The 25,957-nt window shown below is 34.9% G+C and overlaps 2 protein-coding genes across 4 annotated transcripts in view; one reads left to right on the forward strand and one right to left on the reverse strand.

Moving 5' to 3' along the window:
- The window catches only part of LOC132117842 (endophilin-A3-like), a 29,727-nt gene extending 17,576 nt beyond the window's left edge, over positions 1 to 12,151 (forward strand). The window contains exons 2-11 of one of the 3 annotated variants that reach the window (XM_059527154.1): positions 6,074 to 6,142; positions 6,232 to 6,304; positions 6,942 to 7,085; positions 7,744 to 7,877; positions 8,057 to 8,215; positions 9,214 to 9,317; positions 9,511 to 9,635; positions 10,160 to 10,192; positions 10,499 to 10,567; positions 11,630 to 12,151. In XM_059527154.1, the coding sequence (XP_059383137.1) occupies positions 6,074 to 6,142; positions 6,232 to 6,304; positions 6,942 to 7,085; positions 7,744 to 7,877; positions 8,057 to 8,215; positions 9,214 to 9,317; positions 9,511 to 9,635; positions 10,160 to 10,192; positions 10,499 to 10,567; positions 11,630 to 11,835 (1,116 nt within the window). In that variant the 3' untranslated portion in view covers positions 11,836 to 12,151. The remainder of the gene's footprint in view (positions 1 to 6,073; positions 6,143 to 6,231; positions 6,305 to 6,941; positions 7,086 to 7,743; positions 7,878 to 8,056; positions 8,216 to 9,213; positions 9,318 to 9,510; positions 9,636 to 10,159; positions 10,193 to 10,498; positions 10,568 to 11,629) is intronic. The other 2 variants (XM_059527164.1, XM_059527169.1) reach the window with 2 other exon arrangements.
- A 2,901-nt stretch (positions 12,152 to 15,052) lies between these two features.
- LOC132113908 (gap junction delta-2 protein-like) lies at positions 15,053 to 16,440 on the reverse strand. The gene has a single exon (XM_059521965.1). The coding sequence runs from the start codon at positions 16,259 to 16,261 to the stop codon at positions 15,170 to 15,172; it is 1,092 nt and encodes a 363-aa protein (XP_059377948.1). The 5' UTR covers positions 16,262 to 16,440; the 3' UTR covers positions 15,053 to 15,169.
- Positions 16,441 to 25,957: the final 9,517 nt, after the last annotated feature.

A 25,957-nucleotide genomic window follows, 5' to 3' on the forward strand; every position in this document is an offset into this window, starting at 1 on the left:
CAATTATATTTTATGACTATTTATTTACACATTATATGGTAATCTGTGTACTGTGTAGTAGGGGTGTAACGGTTCGCAAAAATCATGGTTCGGTACGTACCTCGGTTTTAAAGTCACGGTTCGGTTCATTTTCGGTACAGTAAGGGAAAGAAATGAACTTTTTTTAACAATTTGTTTAAACTTTTTTTAAATAGTTTTTAATAAAATATATATAAAATAAAAAAGAATAAGAAATAAAATACTGCTGTAAAGTTCTCCACTAAATAAAATACTCTCAGTCTCAAACCAATATCACATAATAAAAATATAATGAAAAATATAAATAAATAACTATGATTACAGTGCAGCATTACCAATCCCAGCTTGTAGGCCTGCTCATATTTAAAAAATATATATAACTTTTCCAAAGTGTAAAGTTGCAGCATCAAAAGTTTCAGTTTTTAGACCTGCTCAGATTTCGTTATTGCGTTGGACCGATCGGAATTAAGAGCAAAGGTCTGTTTAAATGCCGTCGGGAGCTGCGTTTGAATTACAATCGTTTTTTTCCTAGTTGTATTGATGTTCACACTCGCGTGATGCCTTTTGAAAACCTTAGGCCGGTGACACACTGGCATATTGCACCTGTCAAACATAGTCTGTTTTGCCGTCAATACTATTGACGATGTCCTTTGTCAGTAGGCTTTATATTTATGCTCAATATGAAGTAAAGATATCGTTGTCGTGAAGACAAGATCCTGGTCTGTCGGCGCCTCAGCGGCCTCCCTCTATGTCACCTACAGCAGCAGCAGCGCGCCAGCGCCGCGTCAGGCACGATTCTGGTTTGTAAAGACACAGAAAACGCGAAGCAGCCGTCACGCAACTGACCCGTAGCAGAAACGCCAGGCTCACGCCACGCAGCCAGTGCCACCGGTCTTAGAATCAGCTGCAGGGCGGGGTTTGCGCTGAACGCGGAGACTTCCGCCACTTAATATGTTCGTTTGGAAACACGAAAATGTACCTATGTTCCGCACACAAAATATTGCATTCGGTCATTCAGTACACACGTGCACCGTACCGAAAGCCCTGTACTGAAACAGTCCGGTACGAATACACGTACCGTTACACCTCTACTGTGTTGTGATGGTTCCAGGTTTATTTTGTGATAATAAATGGTTGATTGAACATGATGACTGACATAAATGCTAAGGCATGGACACATTTATTCCACCTTCAGTCTTTAGCAAGTTGATCTGTTTTCACCTGGTGATCATCCAGTGCTGCTGTTAAACTGACTGGTTCATGTTGACATCACCAGAGTCGTTTGCTGTAGCTGCTAATTGGATAGATCACAGTAAAGCAGTCGCTGCTTTGAAAGACATTCTCACTCTTTCTATTCTTAGCCTCTGTTTTATAAGGTGTCACGCTGTTGTCTGTTGCTATTAATTAGCGAGCGCTTTGCTATCTGTCATGTTTTTTTTTTTTGAGTGTAGGTCAGAGTTTGGTTTGCATGTGCTTTCTGTGAGTTCCCACCCTCACAGAGAGAAAACGTTTATTTTCATTTGTTGACTCTAACAATCGTCTGCAGCTTTGAATATGTGTGTGCCCTTGATTAAATTGGGCGTTTGTTCCACAACACAATGTTTGTTTGTAAGGAAAAGCGCAACCTACTTGAGTGTGTGTTATCACTGTCTGGACTTGTGTTGCAATTTCCTTCCTCATTTAAACAGAGAGCACTTCGTTCATTCCTCAGTAAATCGAACGCTTGTCCATGAAGAGGAAATGAGAATTTTTTAGTGTCTGTGGAACTGCTATGAGACCAAGGCCACTGTCTGCCTTTAAGTAGCAATGGGTCATCATTTCAGACATCACATTCCACTGCACAGTGTTGGAGTGTATTTACCAGTTTAAAGGGGAAACATTGTGAGTGAAAGGGAACCGACTTTATTCAGAAAAGTTTCATTTACATTTTTTCAATGTTGTATCTGTATAATGCCTAATAAAATAGTCTTATAAGCACAGCTCTGCTTTGTCTATAGTGGTAACAATGGTAACGGTTGTATTTCTGCTTGTCCAAAAGCGCCACCTGCTGTCAGGAAGTAAATTTGCATTTTCATTCATGACATCTGCTGATTTTGTTGCCGTCAGTGTTGTAAATCTTAACCGTTTGATGGTAAATAATATAAATTAGGAAAATAAAATATCTAGGATTATTTGACACTTTGATTCATAGCTAAGTCTTTCAGATGGATTGCATATACAGTGTTTTTGACTGGCTTCTGGGGGTTTCTTACTTTTATACTCGATAACTAGTTACACAGATAAGCTTTTATTTGAGATAGGCCTATATATAAAAATAATTTAATTTTATATATATGTACTATATTAATATATATATATAATACTTGTCTTTTAAGTATAACATAAAAGTTATCACAAATGATTTGTTTAAAAAAACTCTCTAGAGAGAAAACTGCTAGAGCTGTATGAGAATGATAATGAAAATCTTTCAACAGGTTACAGAAAACAGTTGTATTTTTAACTAAAACAAAAAATTTGTGTACCAAATTCTGTCTGCACGATACATCGTATTTTAATCAGGATTTTTTTTGTTTGTTGTTGTTGCTTATTTCGATTAAGCATTATGGTCTGCTATATATATATCTTGATTTGAATCAATGTCAAAGTGTATTAATTCTGATGAAATGTAAAAAAAAAGAAGGGTAGTTTGCCATCTTTCTTGGTTTCCATTATTTCCAACATGCCTCCTTTTTTTGTAGGGGTAAAATAAGTACGTCATCTGAATATTTGAAGCACTCTTCTTCTTGTTGGAATATGTCAGTGTGATCTGGGTCATTTTGAGACATCATAACCTGTGTCTCAGTGAGTAAGTATATTAGCCGTCTGATCTGATTCAGTCCTGTGAATGATTCATAACTCTTTCTGCTGATCATGTTGCTAATGACAGTCTTGTAATTACCAAGCGTGTTCTGATCAGTGTGAGTGTTTCGTTTGGGTGTTTGAACAACCTCTGCCTGCAGTCACCCGTGCATTACAGAGATAGAGAGAGAGACAGATTTACAAAGACCTTCTGACCCATGTTCTGACCTCACACCTTCATCAGGTAAACAAACAGCATCCATCAGGGCCAGTGTTGATGAACCAGACCCAGAAGTAGGTCAGAATTCTGACTGTTAGTATAAATGTAGGCCACTTCATACTGCAGTTGGTGCTTAGCCAATTACAATTTTGGAAACAGATGAACTTCTGAGCTTAGACAACTGGGGCGCTAGGTGTGGAAAAACTACATGTTTTTATAAATATCTAGTTGGTGGCTAGTCAGATTTATATAATAAAACAGGTTAGTGCTATACACAGATAATTGCAGCTTCTCAGAAAGTTAATTGACAGATATTCAGTGAATAAATAGGCTTAAAGTCAACATGAAATCATAATGGAACATTTTTATATATAGGTTTTATTTTGTCAGTGTGCAAAGAAGATCATTAAAATGTAATTAAATTTCCTTTTCAGCTGATGTAATGGATCTCTCTAACATCCTGGCTCCATGATCCAATCAATGTTATAACATTAGAATCATTTTTTTCTTGTTTAATAATATTCTATTTCACTAAATTGTCTTCAATAATTGAGCAGCATTGACATTTGGGTTCGAAGTCTGACAGGATGTATTTGGATTTATTTGAAAATTTAATGTGAAGGCATTTTTTACTGATGCTTTTACCATTCTCGAAGTATAACTGTTGGACTTTCAGCATACTAAAGCACATCATGTCAGCATGCTTGAACCATTCTGAAAAGTTTTGACTCTAAATTAGCCTGCTTTAAGACAGGTAAATTAAAATTATCAAAAATATGTGTTTTCCTTACAAATATGTACAGCACATTACATTTCCTTTGACTATTCTCTATTCATTTTGTGTCACTTTTTTTATGTTCTCACTGAACTGCATGGCAAAAATGTCAACCTAATTTTCATTTTGTTATGCAAGATATGTTAATCCTCTTAGTGATTATTAGTGGTGCTTATAACTAGTTTCTTAAATCACAACAATCAGTCTAGTGCACCAATTATGTAACAATGCACTACAAATTATAATAAGATTCTGGCTAATACAGATAAAATAATAGCCATTTTTGTACTTGTTATGGTTGATAACTTATAAATAGCTAATATTAACAAACCCGATTCCAAAAAATTTACATAATACAATGATGTGGAAGTTTCAAATTTCAATATTTTAATCAGAATACAACATAGATGATATATCAAATGTTTAACTGAGACAAATTTATCATTTTAACGGAAAAATAAGTTGATTTTAAATTTCATGGCATCAACACATCTCAACAAAGTTGGGACAAGGCCATGTTCACCACTGTGTGGTATCCCCTCTTCTTTTTATAACAGTCTGCAAACCTCTGGGCACTGAGGAGACAAGTTGCTCAAGTTTAGGAACAGGAATGTTGTCCCATTCTTGTCCAATACATTAATGCAGTGTTGTCTTAGGGCCCGAAGATCACAGGCATCCAGTATGGTTTTCCGGCATTGACCCTTACGCACAGAGATTGTTCCAGATTCTCTGAATCTTTGGATGATATTATGCACTGTAGATGATGATAACTTCAAACTCTTTGCAATTTTTCTCTGAGAAACTCCTTTCTGATATTGCTCCAATTTTTTTCACTGCAGCATTGGGGAAATTGGTGATCCTCTGCTCATCTTGACTTCTGAGAGACACTGCCACTCTTGAGAGGCTCTTTTTATACCCAATCATTTTGCCAATTGACCTAATAAGTTGCAAATTGGTCCTCCAGCTGTTCCTTATATGTACATTTAACCTTTCTGGCCTCTTATTGCTACCTGTCCCAACTTTTTTGGAATGTGTAGCTCTCATGAAATCCAAAATGAGCCAATATTTGGCATGACATTTCAAAATGTCTCAATTTCAACATCTGATATTTGATCTATATTCTATTGTAAATAAAATATAAGTTTATGTGATTTGTAAATTATTCCATTCTTTTTTTACTCACAATTTATACAGTGCCCCAACTTTTTTGGAATCGGGTTTGTATAATAATTGTTTAAAATAAAGTGATGTGAATTTATAATTGAAATGAAAAGTAATGACAATAATAATAACAGTAATAATACTAACAATAAATGTGCCCTTAAAGGGTTCATTATTATTATTATTATTATTATTATTATTATTTTTGATGATATTATAATTAGTGATGTGGAAATACATTTTAAAGAATAATAGTAGTAATAATAATAATAATAATAATAATAAATGTGCTCTTGAATCATTTTTACATTTTAAAATAAAGTGATTTGGTGCTATATTTAAAATGGAAATAATAATAATAATAAAATAATAATAATAATAATAAATAATAATACTAAAAAAATCTGCTAAATGACTAAATATAAATGTAATAATTTTTAGCTGATATTGTAATATGTGATGTAAATCTAGATTTTCAATGAAAATGATGAGGATAATAATATTAAATGTGCATCATGAAATGTGACCTCAAAACCAGTTTTTTTTAATTGAGACTATTTGAAAATATGGAATCTGGGGGTGCAAAAAAAAAATCTAAATATTGAGAAATTTTTTTTTAATGTTGTCCAGATTAAGTTCTTAGCAATGCATATAACTAATCAAAAATTAGGTTTTGATATATTTACGGTAAGAAATGTACAAAGTATCTTTATGGAACATGATCTTTACTTAATGTCCTAATGATTTTTGACCCATATAATGTATTTTGGGCTATTGCTACAACTATACCCCAGCGACTTAAGACTCCAGGGTCATACATATCAGTGTTATTTATCATCTTATCACTGCTGCTTCAACACACACACACAAAACTAAATTCAGACCTGTGACATCAGGTATCATTTCTACAATGAGCTAAGACAGAGGCTCTTTTTATTGATTTGTTTTTCTTCTTCCGCCCACACCAGTGTGTACACAGGGAAACATTATGCGATTTCTTCCTGCCTAATATCACTGTTTCCTGTTTCTGATCTAATATCTCTCTCTCTCTCTCATTCTAGTTATTGAGTGAGAAGATAAGCGGTGCAGAAGGGACAAAGCTGGATGAAGACTTCATGGAAATGGAGAGGGTGAGAAAAAAAATGGCAGAAATGAGCCCCTCTTCACATGTGATTTATATGACAAATATATTTACTCTTACCTTTTCCTACCTCTACAGAAAATAGAAGTCACCAACAAGTCTGTTTTTGAACTTATAACAAAAACCACAGAATATCTTCAGCCAAACCCTGGTATGATCACAGATTTGACATATTCATAACACTTATGATTTCATTGAGTCATTAAATATCATTAACACCACCTACTAAGCAGCAGTGTGCAGTGGACTTCTGAAATAAGGAGGCGAGGCCTTCCAGTTCTAGTCTGATTACAGGGTTGAAGTCTTGTGTAACACTAGCCTTATACTCAACAAAATGTGAACAATGCTATAATAACATACAGTAGCATGTTAATACTAGTTTACTATTTATTAAAACTGTAATAAATAAAGGGTTGGTACGATTTTTCCATTATTACCACTAGTTTGATCCATTCAGGCTGACCTGTTCAAACATGATTTTTGACCATTATCTCATTAAAATGATTATCTCACTCAATGAGAACACAGTAAACTCACCTCCCTTTGAAGCTTTATCACTATTGCACTGTCACAATATAATTGATTTAAACACTATTTAATCTTGTATTTTGAAATAGCTTTTTTTGTGTGTTGTTGATTATTTTCTCATGCAGTCTTAATTTTATTTATTTATTTGAGTAGGCACTGCCTCTCTTGCCTCCACTGCTGCTTCAGTCAGTGAATCATGTTTGGAGTGCAGTGTGATGATTTCTGGTTTGGTCATGAGTGTATGTCGTGTATCCGGACAGCATCAAGAGCCAAACTGGGAATGCTCAACACCGTGTCTAAAATCAGAGGGCAGGTGAAGACGACGGGCTATCCGCAGACTGAAGGGCTTTTAGGAGACTGCATGTTGCGATATGGACGGGAACTGGGGGAGGAGTCCACTTTTGGTAACGCCCGCACATACCAACAGTCAAGCACATGCATGCACAGACATGAGCCACAGGCAGACGGTTACGGAAATCCCACTACAGCGCGAAGGAATGCTGGTCGATCTCAAGAACTCTGTTTCTCTTTGAGTCACAGTCTTGCACACTGTGCACTGTGAAACACGTTTCCTGCAATATTGCTGTACTTATGGCATTTGAACACAACTCTGACACCTTGTGGTGCTTTGTTGATGCCAGACACTGCTGAGCACATGCTGGTTATATTACAGTGGTTTCCAAAGCGGATCCTCCGATTAGAAATTTAAATCAGAACAGTTTTACTGTTTGGGGTATTTTGTTGCATTTTTTTTTTGCAATCTTACCCTGTGGATTGTGTTTATTGAATGCAAATTAAAAAAATATGAAATAAGTACGTTTCATTTGTTAAGTATTTAATCACTGGATTATCATATTATCACGAAAAGGCATTATAATGTGATTATGTAATAAAGTGTTATTTTTTCTTTCTTTAAATTTGATTAAATTTATATATATTTATTTTTGTAAAAAGACATGGATAGTATATATATATATGACACAATTTTCTCTCTCTCTACATTTAAATGTTTGATAATCTTTATATTAAAGTCAAAATATAATGCCTGCCTCATCTTCTCAGGAGCTGCGCTGGTGGACATCGGTGAAGCCATGAAGCAGATGGCTGATATTAAAGATGCCCTTGATATCAATGTGAAACAGAACTTCATTGACCCCCTTCAGACTCTACAAGACAAAGACCTCAAAGAGATTGTTGTACAACACTGTTTTGTTATTTTTTTATTATTAAATAACAAACAAATAATTGTTCATTTTATGTCCCTGATTCCCTCTATTATCAGACACTGTCATTTACAGATAGCTGTTTGTCCGTTTTTAGTTAGTGTTTAAGGTTAGTGAAGTACATGATTACATCTCATGTGATTTCCTGATAGCATCATCTGAAGAAACTGGAGGGTCGACGGTTAGACTTTGACTACAAGAAGAAACGTCAAGGCAAGATTCCCGACGAGGAGATCAAACAGGCTGTGGAGAAGTTTGAGGAATCCAAAGAACTCGCTGAGAGGAGCATGTTTAACTTTTTGGAGAACGATGTAAGGGAAATTACCAATGAGAACATTATTAAAGAGTGATTATTTATATATATATATATATATATATATATATATATATATATATGTATATACATACATATATATATATATACATACATACACACACACACACACACACACACACACACATATATATGTATATGTATATATATATATATTAGTGCTGTGAAACGATTAATCGCATCCAAAATGAAAGTTTTTGTTTACATAATGTATGTGTGTACTGTGTATATTTATTAAGTATATATAAATACACTCATATGCATGTATATATTTGAGAAAAATATGTTACGTTTATATATTAAATATATTTTATATATGATATTAATATATACATTCATGTAAATATGTTCAAAATATATGCTGGATGTGTGTGTATTTATAGATTCAGAATAAATATACACAATGCATATATATATATATAAATATATATATATATATATATATATATATATATATATATATATATATATATATATATATATATATTGTCATCATATATAGTATATGTAGAAATATTGTCATCATTTACTTACCCTCATGTTGTTCCAAACATGTATAATTTTTTTTTCTTATGTTGAACACAAAAGACGATATTTCGTAGAATTTTGAAAAGAACCAAACAGTTTTTGGTCCCCATTGACTTCCATAGTATGTAAAGAAATACTATGCAGTGGAGGCCATCAACTGTTTGATTACCAGCATATTTCAGAATATCTTCTTTAAATCCAGCATAAGAAAAGAATCTCATAAAGGTTTGGAAAGACATGAGGGTGAGTAAATAATGACACAATTTACCATTTTTTTTGGTGAACTATCATAACTTTGGGACTTTATTATTGAGATATCATATCATTATTCTTTCATTACAGTCTTCTGTATGTGCTGCACACTATATGTGTTTTCCTATTAATTATATATTGTTTATGTTTCTGTTCTGGGATCAGTGAAAAGTCATGTCTTTCATGTACCTTTAGGTGGAGCAGGTGAGTCAGTTATCAGCTCTGATCGAGGCAGGGCTGGATTACCATCGACAGTCCTTGGAGATCCTGAAGGAGCTCGACAGCAAACTACAGAGCAGGTATCTTCAACTACACATTCTGCAAATCAGCTTGAAATCATCCCATATCACTTCACTTAGTTTTTTTTCCCCCTGTGTATTTTATGATCTAGCCTATTGTTGATCTGTCTTAATTGGAAGATATGTTATGAAATGGTCAACAATAACAAATGTAGGTTTCTTGCTAATATGCATATATATTTTGCTCTTGCAGGATATCCACTGCAAGCAGTCGGCCCAAAAAAGAGTTCAAGCCAAAGTCGATCGTGTCCAATTTGGAGACCATCGAAAACATGCAACACAATGGACTTACCCACACCTCATCAGTCAAAAGCACAGGTATCCACAGGAAAACACCTCAACTTGTGTGCTTCAGTCTGAGCATGAAGGCTGAACATACGCAGAATCTTTAATGTTTCTTTTTGTATTTTGACATAACTTTTAGTTGTTAAATGTTTTCAAGATCCTATTTTCTATGAAATTATCTATAAAATTACTAGTTTTTATGAGGTCTGAGAATTTTCTTACAGTATATCTATTAATAAATTAATACAACTACAGTGCTTACTAGCAAAAAAAATAAATAGAAATAATAACAATACAAATATATATTTATTATTTACCAGCCATCGACTGGTGGAAAAATTACATTTAATGAACATATGCTATACAGTCTATTTTGAGGTTTCATTGTTTGTTTCATTTTGTGTGTTTTTTTCCCTTCTGGCTTGTCGTTCTTTGTGTGTGTGTGTGTGTGTGTGTTTTTTTTAAGAGACTAGAGCTTCATGAATGGCTTTTATTGTGTGTTGCTCACATATTTCACCATCATGTGTTCTTACATATTCATTCATATTCCTTTCCAGATATCCAAGTCAACCACACTGTAAATGGAAAAAGTAGGTGGTAATGTTTATCATGGAAATATTTTATTACTTTAACCTGTTCTGACTTTTTGTATTTCAGTCACATGATGCAAAATAGGAATCAGACTTGAAAAGACTTTAAAACTAGAAGCTTTGGGAAAACGTAAAGAGGTTAATACTATCAAAATAATAGAATCAGAATCAAAACCAAACAACCTGACAATTCACATACGTAATTTGTGGATGACATGGTTGTTGTTGTTTTTTTGTGGTCATGTTCATGCTCGTGTGTGTATGCGTTTGTCTCTGATGTTTGATCTCATGTGTTTTTGCTCTCAGTTGATAAGTTCACACACACAGCACCCATGACTCTATCATGGCCTGAGAGCTCCAATGGTGATAGCAAACGTGAGTATCATCCTGTAGGTTCAGGCCTAGACTCTCACTGAATGTGAGATTGTAGTATTTGAATTCTGCAGAAATATGTAGAGCTTTTGTTGGAGATCTGTGCTCAGAGATTTCATGTGGACCCACTCATCTCATCTGCCCACACATCAGCTCTCAAACTGAGTTTCTTTTACTTTCCTCTCAGTAACCCTCTGCTGTTTTCTTTCCATTAGTTGCACTGGATGTTTGAATTCAGCACATAGGTGTTAAATATTTCATTTCAAACCCAATTTTCTCTTCCTCAAGTGATTCCAGACCTGTTTTCTGTTTTAAAAATATCAGTAGAATTTCATAGTGACATAGTAAAAAAGTGTATGTAACTTATTTAGGTTACTGCATTATATTTATGCATTTTAATTGCATTATACTTAATATCTTTTTATAAGGAATATACTGGATGTGAATGAGCCTTAAATGTAAAAAGAACTAATATTTTGGTACGTTTCTTGCTTAAAGCTTATGGTGCTTTTTTTGGCGTAAACCATAAAAAATCCATTACTTGTAAAAAAAAAAAAAAAAGAAAGAAAGGAAAATAAAGAAACTGGTTTAAGCTGAAGTACTAAAATATCTAAAACGAAATAAGCTAAAACCAAAACTTAGGGAAAACGGATAAAAATGACAAAAACACAACACGAATTCCTGAGCTTTAAAAATGACAACAAATATAAAAATAAAGTCTAATTCGAAATATTAAGAATAACTATAGTAGTATATGAACTAAAGTAAAACCTAAAAACTATATTAAAAACAAAATCTTGACAAAATGCTCCCAAAAGTAATAAAAATTATAAAAAAGAAAAAATATCTGATTCTAATTAATAACAAAAACTGTAATAGTTTATCAATGGTACTAAAATGATTGGTTTGACAGCTGTGGTCACCGTGAACATTGTAGGACAAGATCATAAAATTTAAAAAGCAGCATATGGGCTCGGATCAACATTATAAGTAAAAATGACAGATTCAGTGAATGGGCGAACTATTCCTTTAACAAATGTTTAAATGTGTGTCTCCTCTTTGCAGAGAGCGAGTCACACTTGGACCAGCCCTGCTGTCGATCGCTCTACGACTTTGAGCCGGAGAACGAGGGCGAGCTGGGCTTCAAAGAGGGCGACATCATCATCCTCACCAATCAGATTGATGAGAACTGGTATGAAGGCATGATTAACGGCGAATCGGGCTTCTTCCCCATAAACTACGTCGAGGTCCTAGTGCCCCTGCCTCAATGAGCCCCGGGTCACTGACCGCACGCCAAACCAAACTGTCTGAACCGTCTGCTCACCCAACATGCTCTGCTGCATTCTCACCAATGAAAGCCTTGCGTTTGACCACAGACAACTTTGAACCTTTTACATTTCAGTATTTATTTATCTTATTACGTTTTCCAGGCATCATGGTGCAACATCTAGAATTTTACACTGCAAAAAAAAAAGATTTTTAATCAGTGTTTTTGCTTTGTTCTTTAGTAAAAAATAACTAAACATCTTTAAAACACAATACATTTATTTTTAATAATAATAATAATAATAGTGATAATAATAATAATAATTCATTTCCATTTTAAAAGTTTATTTGACTTATAAGTTCATTTGACTTACACATTTTTTAAACTTATATATATATATATATATATATATATATATATATATATATATAAGTTTAAAAAATGTGTAAGTCAAATGAAAAACAAAACAAATATAACACTGTGTTTCTTATGTAAAATTAAAAGTGTTTTTTAATAAAAAAAAGACAAAATACTGATAATTTACTTGAAATTTACTTTAAAAGATACCACTGTATTTTTGTTTTTCTAGTTCTATGTATAAACCAGTTTGCCAATTTAAGATATATATATCTGTCTTATAAATTCTAATAAAATAAAACAAATTATTAAATTGTTTAGATTTAATAATGTTTAGATATTTTTATTGGAAAAACATCAAGATACTGATTAAGAATTTAGTTTTATTTATTTTGTATTTTTTTGCAGTGTAATTTTATTTCATCTTCAACGCAGCATTTACCTTATCCATTTGAAAATGTGATGCATCCAATGGGGTGGATTTTGGACTTTTGCTGTTTATATATATTTTTCTTTTGCTCTGATATGAGGTTTACCTGCCTGCGGTGGTCTTATGTGTTTTTTGAAACACAAGTTTTCTATAAACTGTGACTCTCTTGACTGCTACTCTTATGAATGTCCTCTTTCTCTCTCTGTCTGTCTCCGTTTACAGACTTATTGTGATCTTAGGTATCATAGTAAGTATCGCAGGTGTTTTTTAAATGGGTTTTGCTCTCTCGCGCCTTCAAGTGCTTTTTTTTTTAACGGTGGCTGTATTGCACTAAAGCTTTAGAATAACACACCCATTGATGTGCACATTTTATTTTTGTGTTGTGTTTTTTGGTTTTAGGACATTGCACTTTCTACTGTATCTCTTTCTGCCATGCCGAGAAATACAAAATTTTATCAGTCTAATCTTATGGAGTGCTAAAAAGCATATATAAATATATATTGATATGGTTCACAACTTCGTACTGTATGTAACAAGAACTTTTTGCTCACCTATGTGGTTTGTTTGACTGATGTCATCCTCCGAATGACATTTTAAAATGTGCAGATGTTAATGAAACATTCTGTAGTCGAACCGTCCTGTGCTTATCAGCGGCAGTCGACATCTTTCTAATTCGGACCAGTTTAGTTTGAACTGACGAATATTGTGTCTGTTTGACCCCCAAAAACATACTGTACTCAAGAAATGTCGAACATTATTTTTGTTATTCCGAGCCGTATGTTTCTTGTGGATGGAATTGAACTTTGGATGACTGTTTTTGTTTCTGTATTGGACAGATAGTGCCATTAACCATCCAGATGTTTTCAGATCCTTCCCTGTTGTATTTTTTATTAATTTTTTTGGCCAAATAGAGCAGTCAGAGAACAAAAAGTGAAACAGCTGTTTGAAACAAATGATGCCTAAAACTGTAACATATCAATTCTGTGCCACTAACAGCACCTAACTGAGTTGCCAAAAGTACTGTATTTTTGCATTCTCTGAAGAAAATGTCAGTGGTGAAAGAAACTCCTTCACATCTCTTGCAATAGATTAGATAGGGAACCTTCCAAAAATAATTATGGATCATTTTAACAACAGGTCCAAAATATGCTGTTCAATTTATCGACTATTCAAACTATCACTAAAATATATCTTGTTTTACAGTAGATTTATCAACAGTTGCTGGAAATCAGTGCAGGAAATAGTGGCACAGAATAATAAGATCAAGGAATATGGGTATGGATCTCAGATCTTTTGGATTTTCAAATGTAAAAAATCACTATAGAGATTATTTAAGATATTTTTATTCAGCCCTATTTTTCTTTTAGAAACATTTACCTAACCCTCCATTTTTCATTGTTTGGAAAAATGTGTAGTTTTGCCCCAAACCCACGCCACTGGTTGAGCTAAACGTGCATTGTTCAGAGCACTCCAACAAATTGTTTTAAAATGTACATACACTACCATTGAAAAGTTTGGGGTCAGTAGTTTTTTTGTATTTTTTATTTTGAAAGAAATTCTGTTTAATTCTGGAGAAACATGTCAAATTGACTAGTAATATATATATATATTTATATTTTAATAATTGTTCTTTTGAAAAGTATCATGGAGCAGCACAACTGTTTTCAACATTACTAATAATAATTAATGTTTCTTGAGCAGCAAATCAGCATTTTAGAATGATTTCTGAAGGATCACAAGACAAGAGAAATTCAGCTTTGATCACAGGAATAAATTACATTTTAAAATATATTAACATAGAAAACTGTTTAAATTGTAATACTATTGAACCTTTTTTACATTATAAAACATACAGTTTTTATTGTATCTCTATTGTATAAATGTGATATTGGTGAATTTAAGAGACCCCAAACTTTCAAACGGTATAGTGTCTTATTATCCCTGCACAAAATACTGGGATATGATAAAACATTTTAACATTTGAAAAAAAATACACACGGCAGCTTTAAATTCAAAAGTTAAGAGATTATAGATAATGTTCTAGTAAAATGAAAGATCTGATTCTTAGTATATAATAATATATATGACTACTATTCTAGAGGTCATTGTGAAAACAAGAAATTGCTCGACTCGGAAGAAAATGTGGCACCCCAATAATCTTGATCTCGGACTTTAGATGTAGAATAGCTCTTTGTTTCCAAACACTATTACTAACTCCTGTACCAATTTTAGTGTTCTTACAAAACTTCTACTCGAATGTTCATCACTACATCATTGAGTGAAAGGAAAGGCTGTGAATTGTTTTCTTTTTGCTCTCTGGCATAATTTATACACAAAGTGGTTTATAGATGTTGTAAATGAATATATTATTACACACTGTATATTGCATAAATAAACGACGTGGAAATATTGATAACATGTCATGACTGATTGTGCATTTTATTTCTTAAACTCATCTAAACACACGAGTAGCAGCTGCCTTCAAAAAACCTACCAACAAAAATAGCATCGTAATCAATTTTAAGACTCTTCGACTTGTCCATAATTGAGTTTATATCCAAACCTCAGTGCTCTTCTGCTTTGATTTTCTTCCTTTGTTTGGTTGCGATTTACCCTTGAGCGATTGTGTTCCTCTGCAGGTGTCTTTGTCTTTCTTCGTTGAGCAGCTCCCAGCACAGGTCCAGTCAGGTTGATGGTCCACGACTAGATCTAGGGTAGGTAAAGAAGTAGTGCTGGTCACGTCTCTGAAGGTTAGTGAGGCTATCGACTGCGAGTCTTGGTTTATAGCGTCGTATCCCTTCCAGGAGCCATCCTTGATGAGCACCGACTTCTTAATCATCTTCCAGCCCAAATGATTGAGCTCTAGGAAGCTGAGAAAGATGCAGAAGATCCCAACGCAAAACATAAAGATCAGGAAGATGGTTTTCTCGGTGGGACGCGAGACGTAGCAGTCAACCTTCTGCATGCAAGGCGTCGCTGTGCACTCAAAGTGAGCGGGAACGTGGAATCCGAAGAGGAGCCATTGAGCCACTACGAAACCGACCTCCAAAACGGTGCGAAAGCACACATGGAAGACGTAGTACTTGGAAAGGACACCCGAGGAGCTTTTCGACGGAGCCTTGGCTTCCTGCAATGCAATGCCCTCAAAGACATCAGCAAGACTGTGTCCGAGATGTTTGTGCGACTTGATAGAGCAACTGTCCGAGTCGCAACTGCGATCGTATGCTTCCCTCGACTGCTCGCCTTTTGGCTGCTTGGACAAGTTGTGCCAGGTGTAGATGATGAAGCAAAGTGAAGGTGTAGACACAGTGATGATCTGGAAGACCCAGAACCGAGGCTGCGAGATTGGGGCGAAGGCATCGTAGCAGACATTGGGACATCCCGGTTGAAGGGTGTTGCATACAAACATCTCCTGCTCATCCGTATAGACGTCCTCAGTGGCCACAGCCACAATTAGCAGGCGGAAAATCACCATGACCGTGAGCCAGAGGCGTCCGATCATGGTGGAGTGCTGGTGCACAGCGTCCAGAAGCCGCTTGAGCAGCGTCCATTCTGTCATGTCTCTACGCACTGACCTCTTGAAGTACAACACCTGAAATATATCCACTTTAGCTCTGTTGCCAGCAAGGACGGCCGTTTTCATGTTACAGCTCTGTCCGGAGAGCCAAGGTGCCACCACTGCTCCCAGCCATCCCTTTCTCCTTCAGAGATAAGGAGCATGCCGTCCACTTCACTTTGGTCACATGGTGCGGTCGCTTGTCTTTGGAATCCATTTACAAAACGCTGGAGAGACGGCACTCATCCTGCTCTTGATACCGTTGGCAGATTACGCTCTTTTCTGATTGCCGCCGTACATGATAGGATGGGTTCCATGCTTTTAAAAATACGCCACAGATAGTGGATACGTCTATGTGCTAATGTAGTTTGTATACTAATCTTATACTTTAAACTTGGCATATTGTGTACTATGAATATTGCTACCGCTTATGAGAAATTGCTTGTGATGTGGCCCGTTTGTAAGATGCTTTGGATAAAAGTGTCTGCTAAATGGAGAAATTAAAAGTGCTTCATTTTGTCAGAATTCAAGTGACTGGCTAGTGTTTGTCCACTTAGTCATGTTTAATCTATTTAAATCGAGTTAAAAATTATCATAATTTACACTACCATTCAAAAGTTGGAGTAAGATTTCATTGAAAGGTTTTGAAAGAATTTTTTTATGCTCACCAAGGTTGCATTTATTTGATAAATACAGTTTAAAATACTGTAATGTGAAATTTTATTAACTTTTAAAAAACTGTTTTCTATTTAAATATATTTTAAAATGTAATTTATTCTTGCACTGCAAAGCTGTATTTTCAGCATTCTTCAGTGTCACATGATCAGGGCCGTCGCTAGTGGGGTGAAAGGTGGTGACGATTATAGGGGCCCACGGCTAAGGGGGGGTCCCCGGCGAGCTCAACCGACTGGCTGAGGCCAGCCTAAAAAGACACTTGGATCAGTTGACGGGCCACTGCTGAGTGCCGTCATGAAAGCTTATCATGTTTTTAAACCTTGCCAATTGAAACATTCAAAAGAGTTTAAAGCATTTAATCACAAGACGCGGGAAAGCTCGACTGAGTGACTACTCTAGCGCTGTGTTCGGTGCACACGCAGAGAGCCGAGTCTCAAAGACAGCCACACTGAACCGAGCTCTCCTTCAGGAATTTTAAACAAACAGAAAAAGATGTGAAAGAGCCCAATTCAGCACCCGCGGTGTTCTGGTATTCAGGGCGCATGCAGAGACGTGTCTAAAAGCGCTTCAACAACGAATCTGCCTCTTCTTGCTTTTGTACCGACAAATACATACAAAATATGTCATGTGTTCAAAAAAACTGTCGGTTATGTCTTAAGGGAAAATTAACAGTTGAGAAAGAAATCGGATGTGTATCATTTTAATGGATGCATTGTCTCTTAAAGTGACCGCGCATAATTTACTAGCTCTGCTGTCGGTGTCCTTCACTGCTCTTGACTGAATTACTTTGTAGTTTTAACAAGAATTTATCCACAGTCCAACCAAAAATTATTCAGACACCAGATATAATTGTTTATATAGCTTTAGTAGTGGGTGCAAGACACTATAATTCATTTATGTAAGTGAGTATAGCAAAATAAAGTACTAACATATTATACCCCACAATTCTTCATACTGTAGACTACCAGTGAAATTGATAAAAAAAAAGTGTAAATTTGGGACCAAAAATTATTTTTTTATACACTTTGACCCTCACCATGTTTTGCTTACATGTTTTTTCCTGAATTGGTAATGCACCCCACAGACTAGGGCTGGACGATTAATCGAAAAATAATCAAAACCGAAATTCATAACCTCTAACCGACGTAATTTTCCCATGTCGGTTATTTCGTTTTTTTAATCCCGTTAACACTTCCCCCTTAAAAGCATACTAGCGCGTGTGTAGCCACATGTCTCCATTCAGTGGCATAAAAGCAAAGCGGTGTGAGCGGTGAGCCTTGCGTCTTCACTAAACTTTGTCAGTTGTATTTGTTTTATGGTTTGGACATTCAAGCGATTAGATGAACTGATGTGTATTCTTACATCGAGATGCCATGTTCACGCAGCTGCATTGTGGCACGAACACTCATATAAACAGTAGCTGTGAAGATCGCGCGCACAGAGAAACACAGAAACTAGTTGTCATCACTGTCCTGTGATTTATCACTAAAGTAGCTTAGAATCTCAAAACTTATTACAGCATGTTTGTGTGCAGCGCACATGAAGCACAAGCGTGTGCACAGAGAGCAGCGGTCGGCGGTCGCGCTGCGGGTTCCCGGTTTGTGTCCCTTCTCGGACTGTTCTGTGTATTTTAACTGTAGAAAAGGTTGTTCCGAGTCGAAACTGCGATACAGAAAACTACATCAGTATATCATCATAAACGCAGCCGTTTTTGTCTTACGTGAACATAAACAGATGAGAAAGAAAACACATGTGCAGTGTTTTTGCTTAAAGAGACAACAGCCTAATAAACGCGCTGTCTGTCATTAATGTTAATCAAAGAACAAAAGAAAATCATTCACTGATCTTGACTGAATAGATTTAATAACTTTACTTGATTCATTTTTATTTTATTTATAAAAAGAAAACTATGCAGTGTTTTTAAAGTTTTAATTACAGTTTCTGTACCTGAAATTTAGTTTAGTTGTATTTACTTATGATATTGCTAATTGATTTGTTTGTTCCTTTCTTATTACTGACCTATTTTAATACTTGTCTTTAACACTTTAATATTTGAAATTTATATAAATCTAGTTGTTTTTGCTATGGTATTTTTTTTAAATCACAGGCAAAATTCCTCTTGCAGTGTTTTGTAGGCTGCTGATTTTTGCTCATGTTATTCAGCTGCAACAGAATGCTTTGTAAAAATGTTTGACATCTAAATGTTTGACTTTATTTTTTTATATTGGATTTTTTATCTTATTGGAATCAAAACTAGGAATCGATAAGAATCGGAATCAATAAAATTCAAACGATACCCAACCCTAGTAGGAAATGTTACGAACATAGATAAAATAACTGCTGATAGTCAATCATATTTACAGTACAAACCTTGTCAGTGAACTATGAGGGCAAAAAAACAAAACAGAAACAAAATAATCGTTCAATAATCGTAATCGAGGTAAAATGTTCAATTAATCGAGGTTTTGATTTTAGGCCATAATCGTCCAGCCCTACCACAGACTAAACAAAATTAAGCATTGCTTGGTAATTGTTTAACAAAGTATGGATAGTTGTGTAAATATTTTCATACTAACAGTTGTCTGAAGTTTTGGTTGATTATAATCCATTGCATACCTTTCTATCAAAGTTATCTTACATTATCAGGACAAATTTGTTCTGACACAGTTTAACTCTGAGTTCTTGTCATATTTTATTACCAATTTCTAAACTATAGCAAATAAACTGTGATAATGTGAGAAATGTTGAAAGTGTCTGAATAAATTTTGGTTTGACTGTGTATTTTATTTTACATTGAAAACTATACAGTGTTATTTTATATTTAATTATTCGGTTTCACCTGGACACCTACAAACTTGAAAAAACATAAACATTGTGTATATAGCACAAATAAATAAATAGAACGGACATACAAATTAAACAATTTCAAGCAGGGCCCACTGGTACAATCTGCACCGGGGCCCCACTGACCCCAGCTACGGGCCTGCACATGATCCTTCACTTTTTGTGGAAACGTGAACCATCTTGGAATAGAACGTTCAGAAGAACAGCATTTAAAAAAAAAATAGAATCAATTTAATGCATCCTTCCTGAGTAAAAGACCCCAAACTTCTGAATGGTATTGTATCAAATGTTTTTACCGGTATAGGATAAGGATAGAATGGTATAGGAAGTCCTAATGCTGATGATACTGGATGTTAACAAAAGTGATAGCAGCTATTTTGAATCTTAAACTAAAATAGAAATGATAGCAGTTATCTTCATGCTATATCTGCTAACTGATTATAAGAGCCTTTAAAAGATCTGACACGAGTGGACTTGAGAAAAAAGGGCAGTAACCATTGGGAATTGGAGACTGGGGCTCAGGTTCAAAACTTAGAGGCCAGCTATGAAGACAGTAAGGCAGCTTACTAAGCAGCAGTTTGAATGATTTGTGTCATAGAAATAGCTTTCCAAAGCAAGGACACTCAACTCGTAAGCATCACGCACAAAGCTTAAAATAGTATTTTCTTTGTTTATCAAGTGTGTTTTTTTTGGGGCCCATTGAAATGCAAGATTGCCTTCTCGGAGAAGAATATGTGATGCTGCCTTAGAAAAGAAAATTGTTTTGGAACAGCCTTCACATTGGGAGCACCATTTGATGTATTATTGCTGCCTACATAGGCAATTCACTGGGTTTTAGAATAGAGTGAATGAGTCCCTGGCATCTTAAGCCAAATTCAATACAAATGTGTCTTGTTTCATGCAATATTGGGTGTATTTAAAACAGTGCATGTTGGTGATGCAACATGACAAAACTACATCGGTTCAAGATGTGCAAATTGTGCTGCTCAAATATGATTATTGGGAATTTTACAATGATATTGCTAGTTAATGATAACATTATGCTTCAGTTTTCATGCTATTTTTTTAAAGGGATGATACTACAGGCGAAAGCCTTTTTTTTCATGTAAATGTTTTTTCATTTCCTGCACAATTGACTGTATTTTCTGATTAATGAGTGATAAAATGATCCAAAACCTTTATTATTATTATTATTAAAAAAATTGATATATAATGATATATATATATATATATACAGTACAGACCAAAAGTTTGGACACATTACTATTTTTAATGTTTTTGAAAGAAGTTTCTTCTGCTCATCAAGCCTGCATTTATTTGAACAAAAATACAGAAAAAAAATGTTGTGATATATTATTACAATTTTAAATAATTGTTTTTAAATTTATTATACTTTAAATTATCATTTATTTCTGTGATGCAAAGCTGAATTTTTAGGATCATTGTCACATGATCCTTTAGAAATCATTCTAATATGATGATTCATTATCAAAGTTGGAAACAGTTCTGCTGCTTAATATTTTTTCAGAACATGTGATCCTTTTTTAGGATACTTCGATGAATAAAAAGTAGAAGTAAAAAAAAAGAAAAAAAAAAGAAGCTATGTTTTTAAAATATAAATATTTTGTAATAACAATATACACTACTGGTCAGTAATTTGGGGTCAGTCATTTTTTTTTCTTTCTTTTTCTTAAATAAAATCAATACTTTATTCAGCAAGGATGTGTTAAATTGATAAAAAGTGATAGTAAAGAATATATAAAATTAGAATATATATTATTAGAATTTTTTTTTTATTTTGAATAAATGAAGTTCTTTTTAACCTTTTATTCATCAAATATATTAGACAGCAGAACTGTTTCCAACACTCATAATAAATCAGCTTTGCATCACAGTAATAAATTATTTTTTTTATATAGTATATTCAAATAGAAAACTATTATTTTAAGTTGTAATAATATTTCACAATATTACTGTTTTTTCTGTATTTTTGATCAAATAAATGCAGGCTTGATGAGCAGAAGAAACTTCTTTCAAAAACAATACAAATAGTAATGTTTCCAAACGTTTGGTCTGTACTGTATGTATATATATATATATATATATATATATATATATATATATATATATATATATATATATATATATATATATTAAAACAAATAATGCATAATTTGTGTATTTAAACAACACGTTTAGAAAACTTGGAATACAAAATGTGCAATTCAGAAACTTAATCAGTCAACTTGACTGTAATGTATGGTGACATCTATTGGTAATATTTTTTTAATCATTCTCCAGTAAGCCATTATTTTTAAAGCATATTTTGAGGTTGCAGTGCATTATTGAGGCTGATATATGCCATTGTTCTCCTCTGAGCACAGTGCATTTATCCTGCTCTGGCTCATAGGGCTGGTGATGTTGATGTACTAACCGTGACTTATGACTTTATCAGTAGCTCTTGCTGTGATGTTGTCCCTGCTATCAGACATGGATCCAGGTCTCAGCTCTCTGTGGCTGTGTGTGTGTGTGTACTTGTGCATGTTGTATTTCCAGAAAGGCTGCTCTCAGAGCATTTATGTTGATCTTTAATGAGCTGTCAACAATTTCTGAACATTTATAACACAGGCACATGTGCAACCATTAACTAACACATTTAATATGCAGTTAATACCAGATTATTTGCATGTAGTGTGTGCTAGATGTTTTGCTACATAAAATATGGCTGAAAATAAATATCATAATACATTTAGTCAGGTTGATGCTTAGAAAATATGATAATGGTCGAGATACATTCTCTGAATTGTTGATAATCTTTTAATAATCAGTGATTTTAGTCTTTTGCTGCTGCAGCCCATCTGCTTCAGGGTTCGATGTGTTGTGTGTTCAGAGATGGTATTCTGCATACCTTGGTTGTAACGAGTGGTTATATGAGTAACTGTTGCCTTTCTATCATCTCTAACCAGTCTGCCCATTCTCCTCTGACCTCTGACATCAACAAGGCATTTTCATCCACACAGCTGCCGCTCACTGGTTATTTTCTCTTTTTTGGACCATTCTCTGTAAACCCTAGAGATAGTTGTGTGTGAAAATCCCAGTAGATCAGCAGTTTTTGAAATACTCAGACCAGCCCATCTTACACCAACAATTATTCCACATTCAAAGTCACTTAAATCCCCTTTCTTCCCCATTCTGATGCTCGGTTTGAACTTCAGCAAGTCGTCTTCGCATCTAGATGCCTAAATTCATTGAGGTGCTGCCAATGTGATTGGCTAATTAGCAATTTGTGTTACCACACAATTTGAACAGATATATATATATATATATATATATATATATATATATAGGCAATGACACACACACACACACATATCTTCATCCCTCCTGGGGTGGCGCCACTCTTCTCTCTAGAAATATGGCAAATAGTCTTAGTGTTTATACTTGACTAACTGGGGCCCAGGTCAGGAGGCAGACAGACTGGCTAAACCGACCGTCTGCTAGCTGCCTCCCGTCACAGAGGTCAGTTAATTCTCAGCACATAGAGACTTTTTCACCTAGATATCACACTATAGAGACTGTCTGTTCCCCGAACTAGAAAATACAAAAAACGTCCAAACCAAGTTAAGATTAATAATTTAATTGAGGTTCAACAAATAAAAAACAGAAGCAATATGGATAAACAAATGATAAAGCTTGGCTTATTGAATATCAGATCCCTTTCTACGAAAACACTTTTTGTAAATAATATGATCACTGATCATAATATAGATGTACTATGTTTGACAGAAACCTGGCTAAAACCTGATGATTACATTATTTTAAATGAGTCCACCCCCCAAGATTACTGTTATAAACATGAGCCACGTCTAAAAGGCAAAGGTGGAGGTGTTGCTTCAATTTATAACAACGTTTTCAGGATTTCTCAGAGGGCAGGCTACAAGTATAACTCGTTTGAAGTAATGGTACTTCATATAACATTATCCAAAGAAACAAATGTTAATGATAAATCCCCTGTTATGTTTGTACTGGCTACTGTATACAGGCCACCAGGGCACCATACAGACTTTATTAAAGAGTTTGGTGATTTTACATCCGAGTTAGTTCTGGCTGCAGATAAAGTTTTAATAGTTGGTGATTTTAATATCCATGTTGATAATGAAAACGATGCATTGGGATCAGCATTTATAGACATTCTGAACTCTATTGGTGTTAGACAACACGTTTCAGGACCTACTCATTGTCGAAATCATACTCTAGATTTAATACTGTCACATGGAATTGATGTTGATGGTGTTGAAATTATTCAGCCAAGTGATGATATCTCAGATCATTATTTAGTTCTATAAAAACTTCTATAAACTTAAAAAGTTCTATAAAAAGTTCTATAAACTTGTTAAATCATCTAAACCAACAACATGTATGTTAGACCCTATATCATCTAAGCTCCTGAAAGAGGTGCTTGCAGAAGTCATAGATCCTCTTCTGACTATTATTAATTCCTCATTGTCATTAGGACATGTCCCCAAAACCTTCAAACTGGCTGTTATTAAGCCTCTCATCAAAAAACCACAACTTGACCCCAAAGAACTAGTTAATTATAGACCAATCTCGAATCTCCCTTTTCTGTCCAAGATACTAGAAAAGGTGGTATCCACACAATTATATTCCTTCTTAGAGAAAAATGGTATATGTGAGGATTTCCAGTCAGGATTTAGACCGTATCATAGTACTGAGACTGCTCTTCTTAGAGTTACAAATGATCTGCTCTTATCATCTGATCGTGGGTGTATCTCTCTATTAGTTTTATTGGATCTTAGTGCTGCGTTTGACACAATTGACCACAACATTCTTTTGCATAGACTTGAATACTTTGTTGGCATCAGTGGAAGTGCATTAGCATGGTTTAAATCGTTCTTATATGACCGCCATCAGTTCGTAGCAGTGAATGAAGATGTATCCTATCGATCACAAGTGCAGTATGGAGTACCTCAAGGCTCAGTACTAGGGCCGCTACTCTTCACGCTTTATATGTTACCCTTGGGAGATATCATCAGGAAACATGGTGTTAGCTTTCACTGTTATGCTGATGATACTCAGCTCTATATTTCTTCGCAGCCCGGTGAAACACACCAATTTGAAAAACTAATGGATTGCATAGTCGATATAAAAAACTGGATGACGAGTAATTTCTTACTGCTAAATTCTGAAAAAACAGAGGTGTTAATTATAGGACCTAAAAACTCTGCTTGTAATAACCTGGAACACTGTCTAAGACTTGATGGTTGCTCTGTCAATTCTTCATCATCAGTTAGGAACCTAGGTGTGCTACTTGATCGCAATCTTTCCTTAGAAAGCCACGTTTCTAGCATTTGTAAAACTGCATTTTTCCATCTCAAAAATATATCTAAATTACGGCCTATGCTCTCAATGTCAAATGCAGAAATGTTAATCCATGCATTTATGACCTCAAGGTTAGATTATTGTAATGCTTTATTGGGTGGTTGTTCTGCACGCTTAGTAAACAAACTACAGCTAGTCCAAAATGCAGCAGCAAGAGTTCTTACTAGAACCAGGAAGTATGACCATATTAGCCCGGTCCTGTCAACACTGCACTGGCTCCCTATCAAGCATCGCATAGATTTTAAAATATTGCTTATTACTTATAAAGCCCTGAATGGTTTAGCACCTCAGTATTTGAATGAGCTCCTTTTACATTATAATCCTCTACGTCCGCTACGTTCTCAAAACTCAGGCAATTTGATAATACCTAGAATATCAAAATCAACTGCAGGCGGCAGATCCTTTTCCTATTTGGCGCCCAAACTCTGGAATAACCTACCTAACATTGTTCGGGAGGCAGACACACTCTTGCAGTTTAAATCTAGATTAAAGACCCATCTCTTTAACCTGGCATACACATAACATACTAATATGCTTTTATTATCCAAATCCGTTAAAGGATTTTTAGGCTGCATTAATTAGGTAAACCGGAACCGGAAACACTTCCCATAACAACCTATGTACTTGCTATCATTAGAAGAATGGCATCTACGCTAATATTTGTCTGTTTCTCTCTTGTTCCGAGGTCACCGTGGCCACCAGATCCAGTCTGTGTCCAGATCAGAGGGTCACTGCAGTCACCCGGATCCAGTACGTATCCAGACCAGATGGTGGATCAGCACCTAGAAAGGACCTCTACATCCCTGAAAGACAGCGGAGACCAGGACAACTAGAGCCCCAGATACAGATCCCCTGTAAAGACCT

The sequence above is a fragment of the Carassius carassius genome, chromosome 3 (assembly GCF_963082965.1).
Source record: "Carassius carassius chromosome 3, fCarCar2.1, whole genome shotgun sequence".
In the NCBI taxonomy this organism is placed as follows: domain Eukaryota; kingdom Metazoa; phylum Chordata; class Actinopteri; order Cypriniformes; family Cyprinidae; genus Carassius; species Carassius carassius.

What these genes read in the sequence shown, in the direction of transcription:
- LOC132113908 (XM_059521965.1), bottom strand. Translation starts at nt 16,261, where the DNA reads ATGAAAACGGCCGTCCTTGCTGGCAACAGAGCTAAAGTGGATATATTT.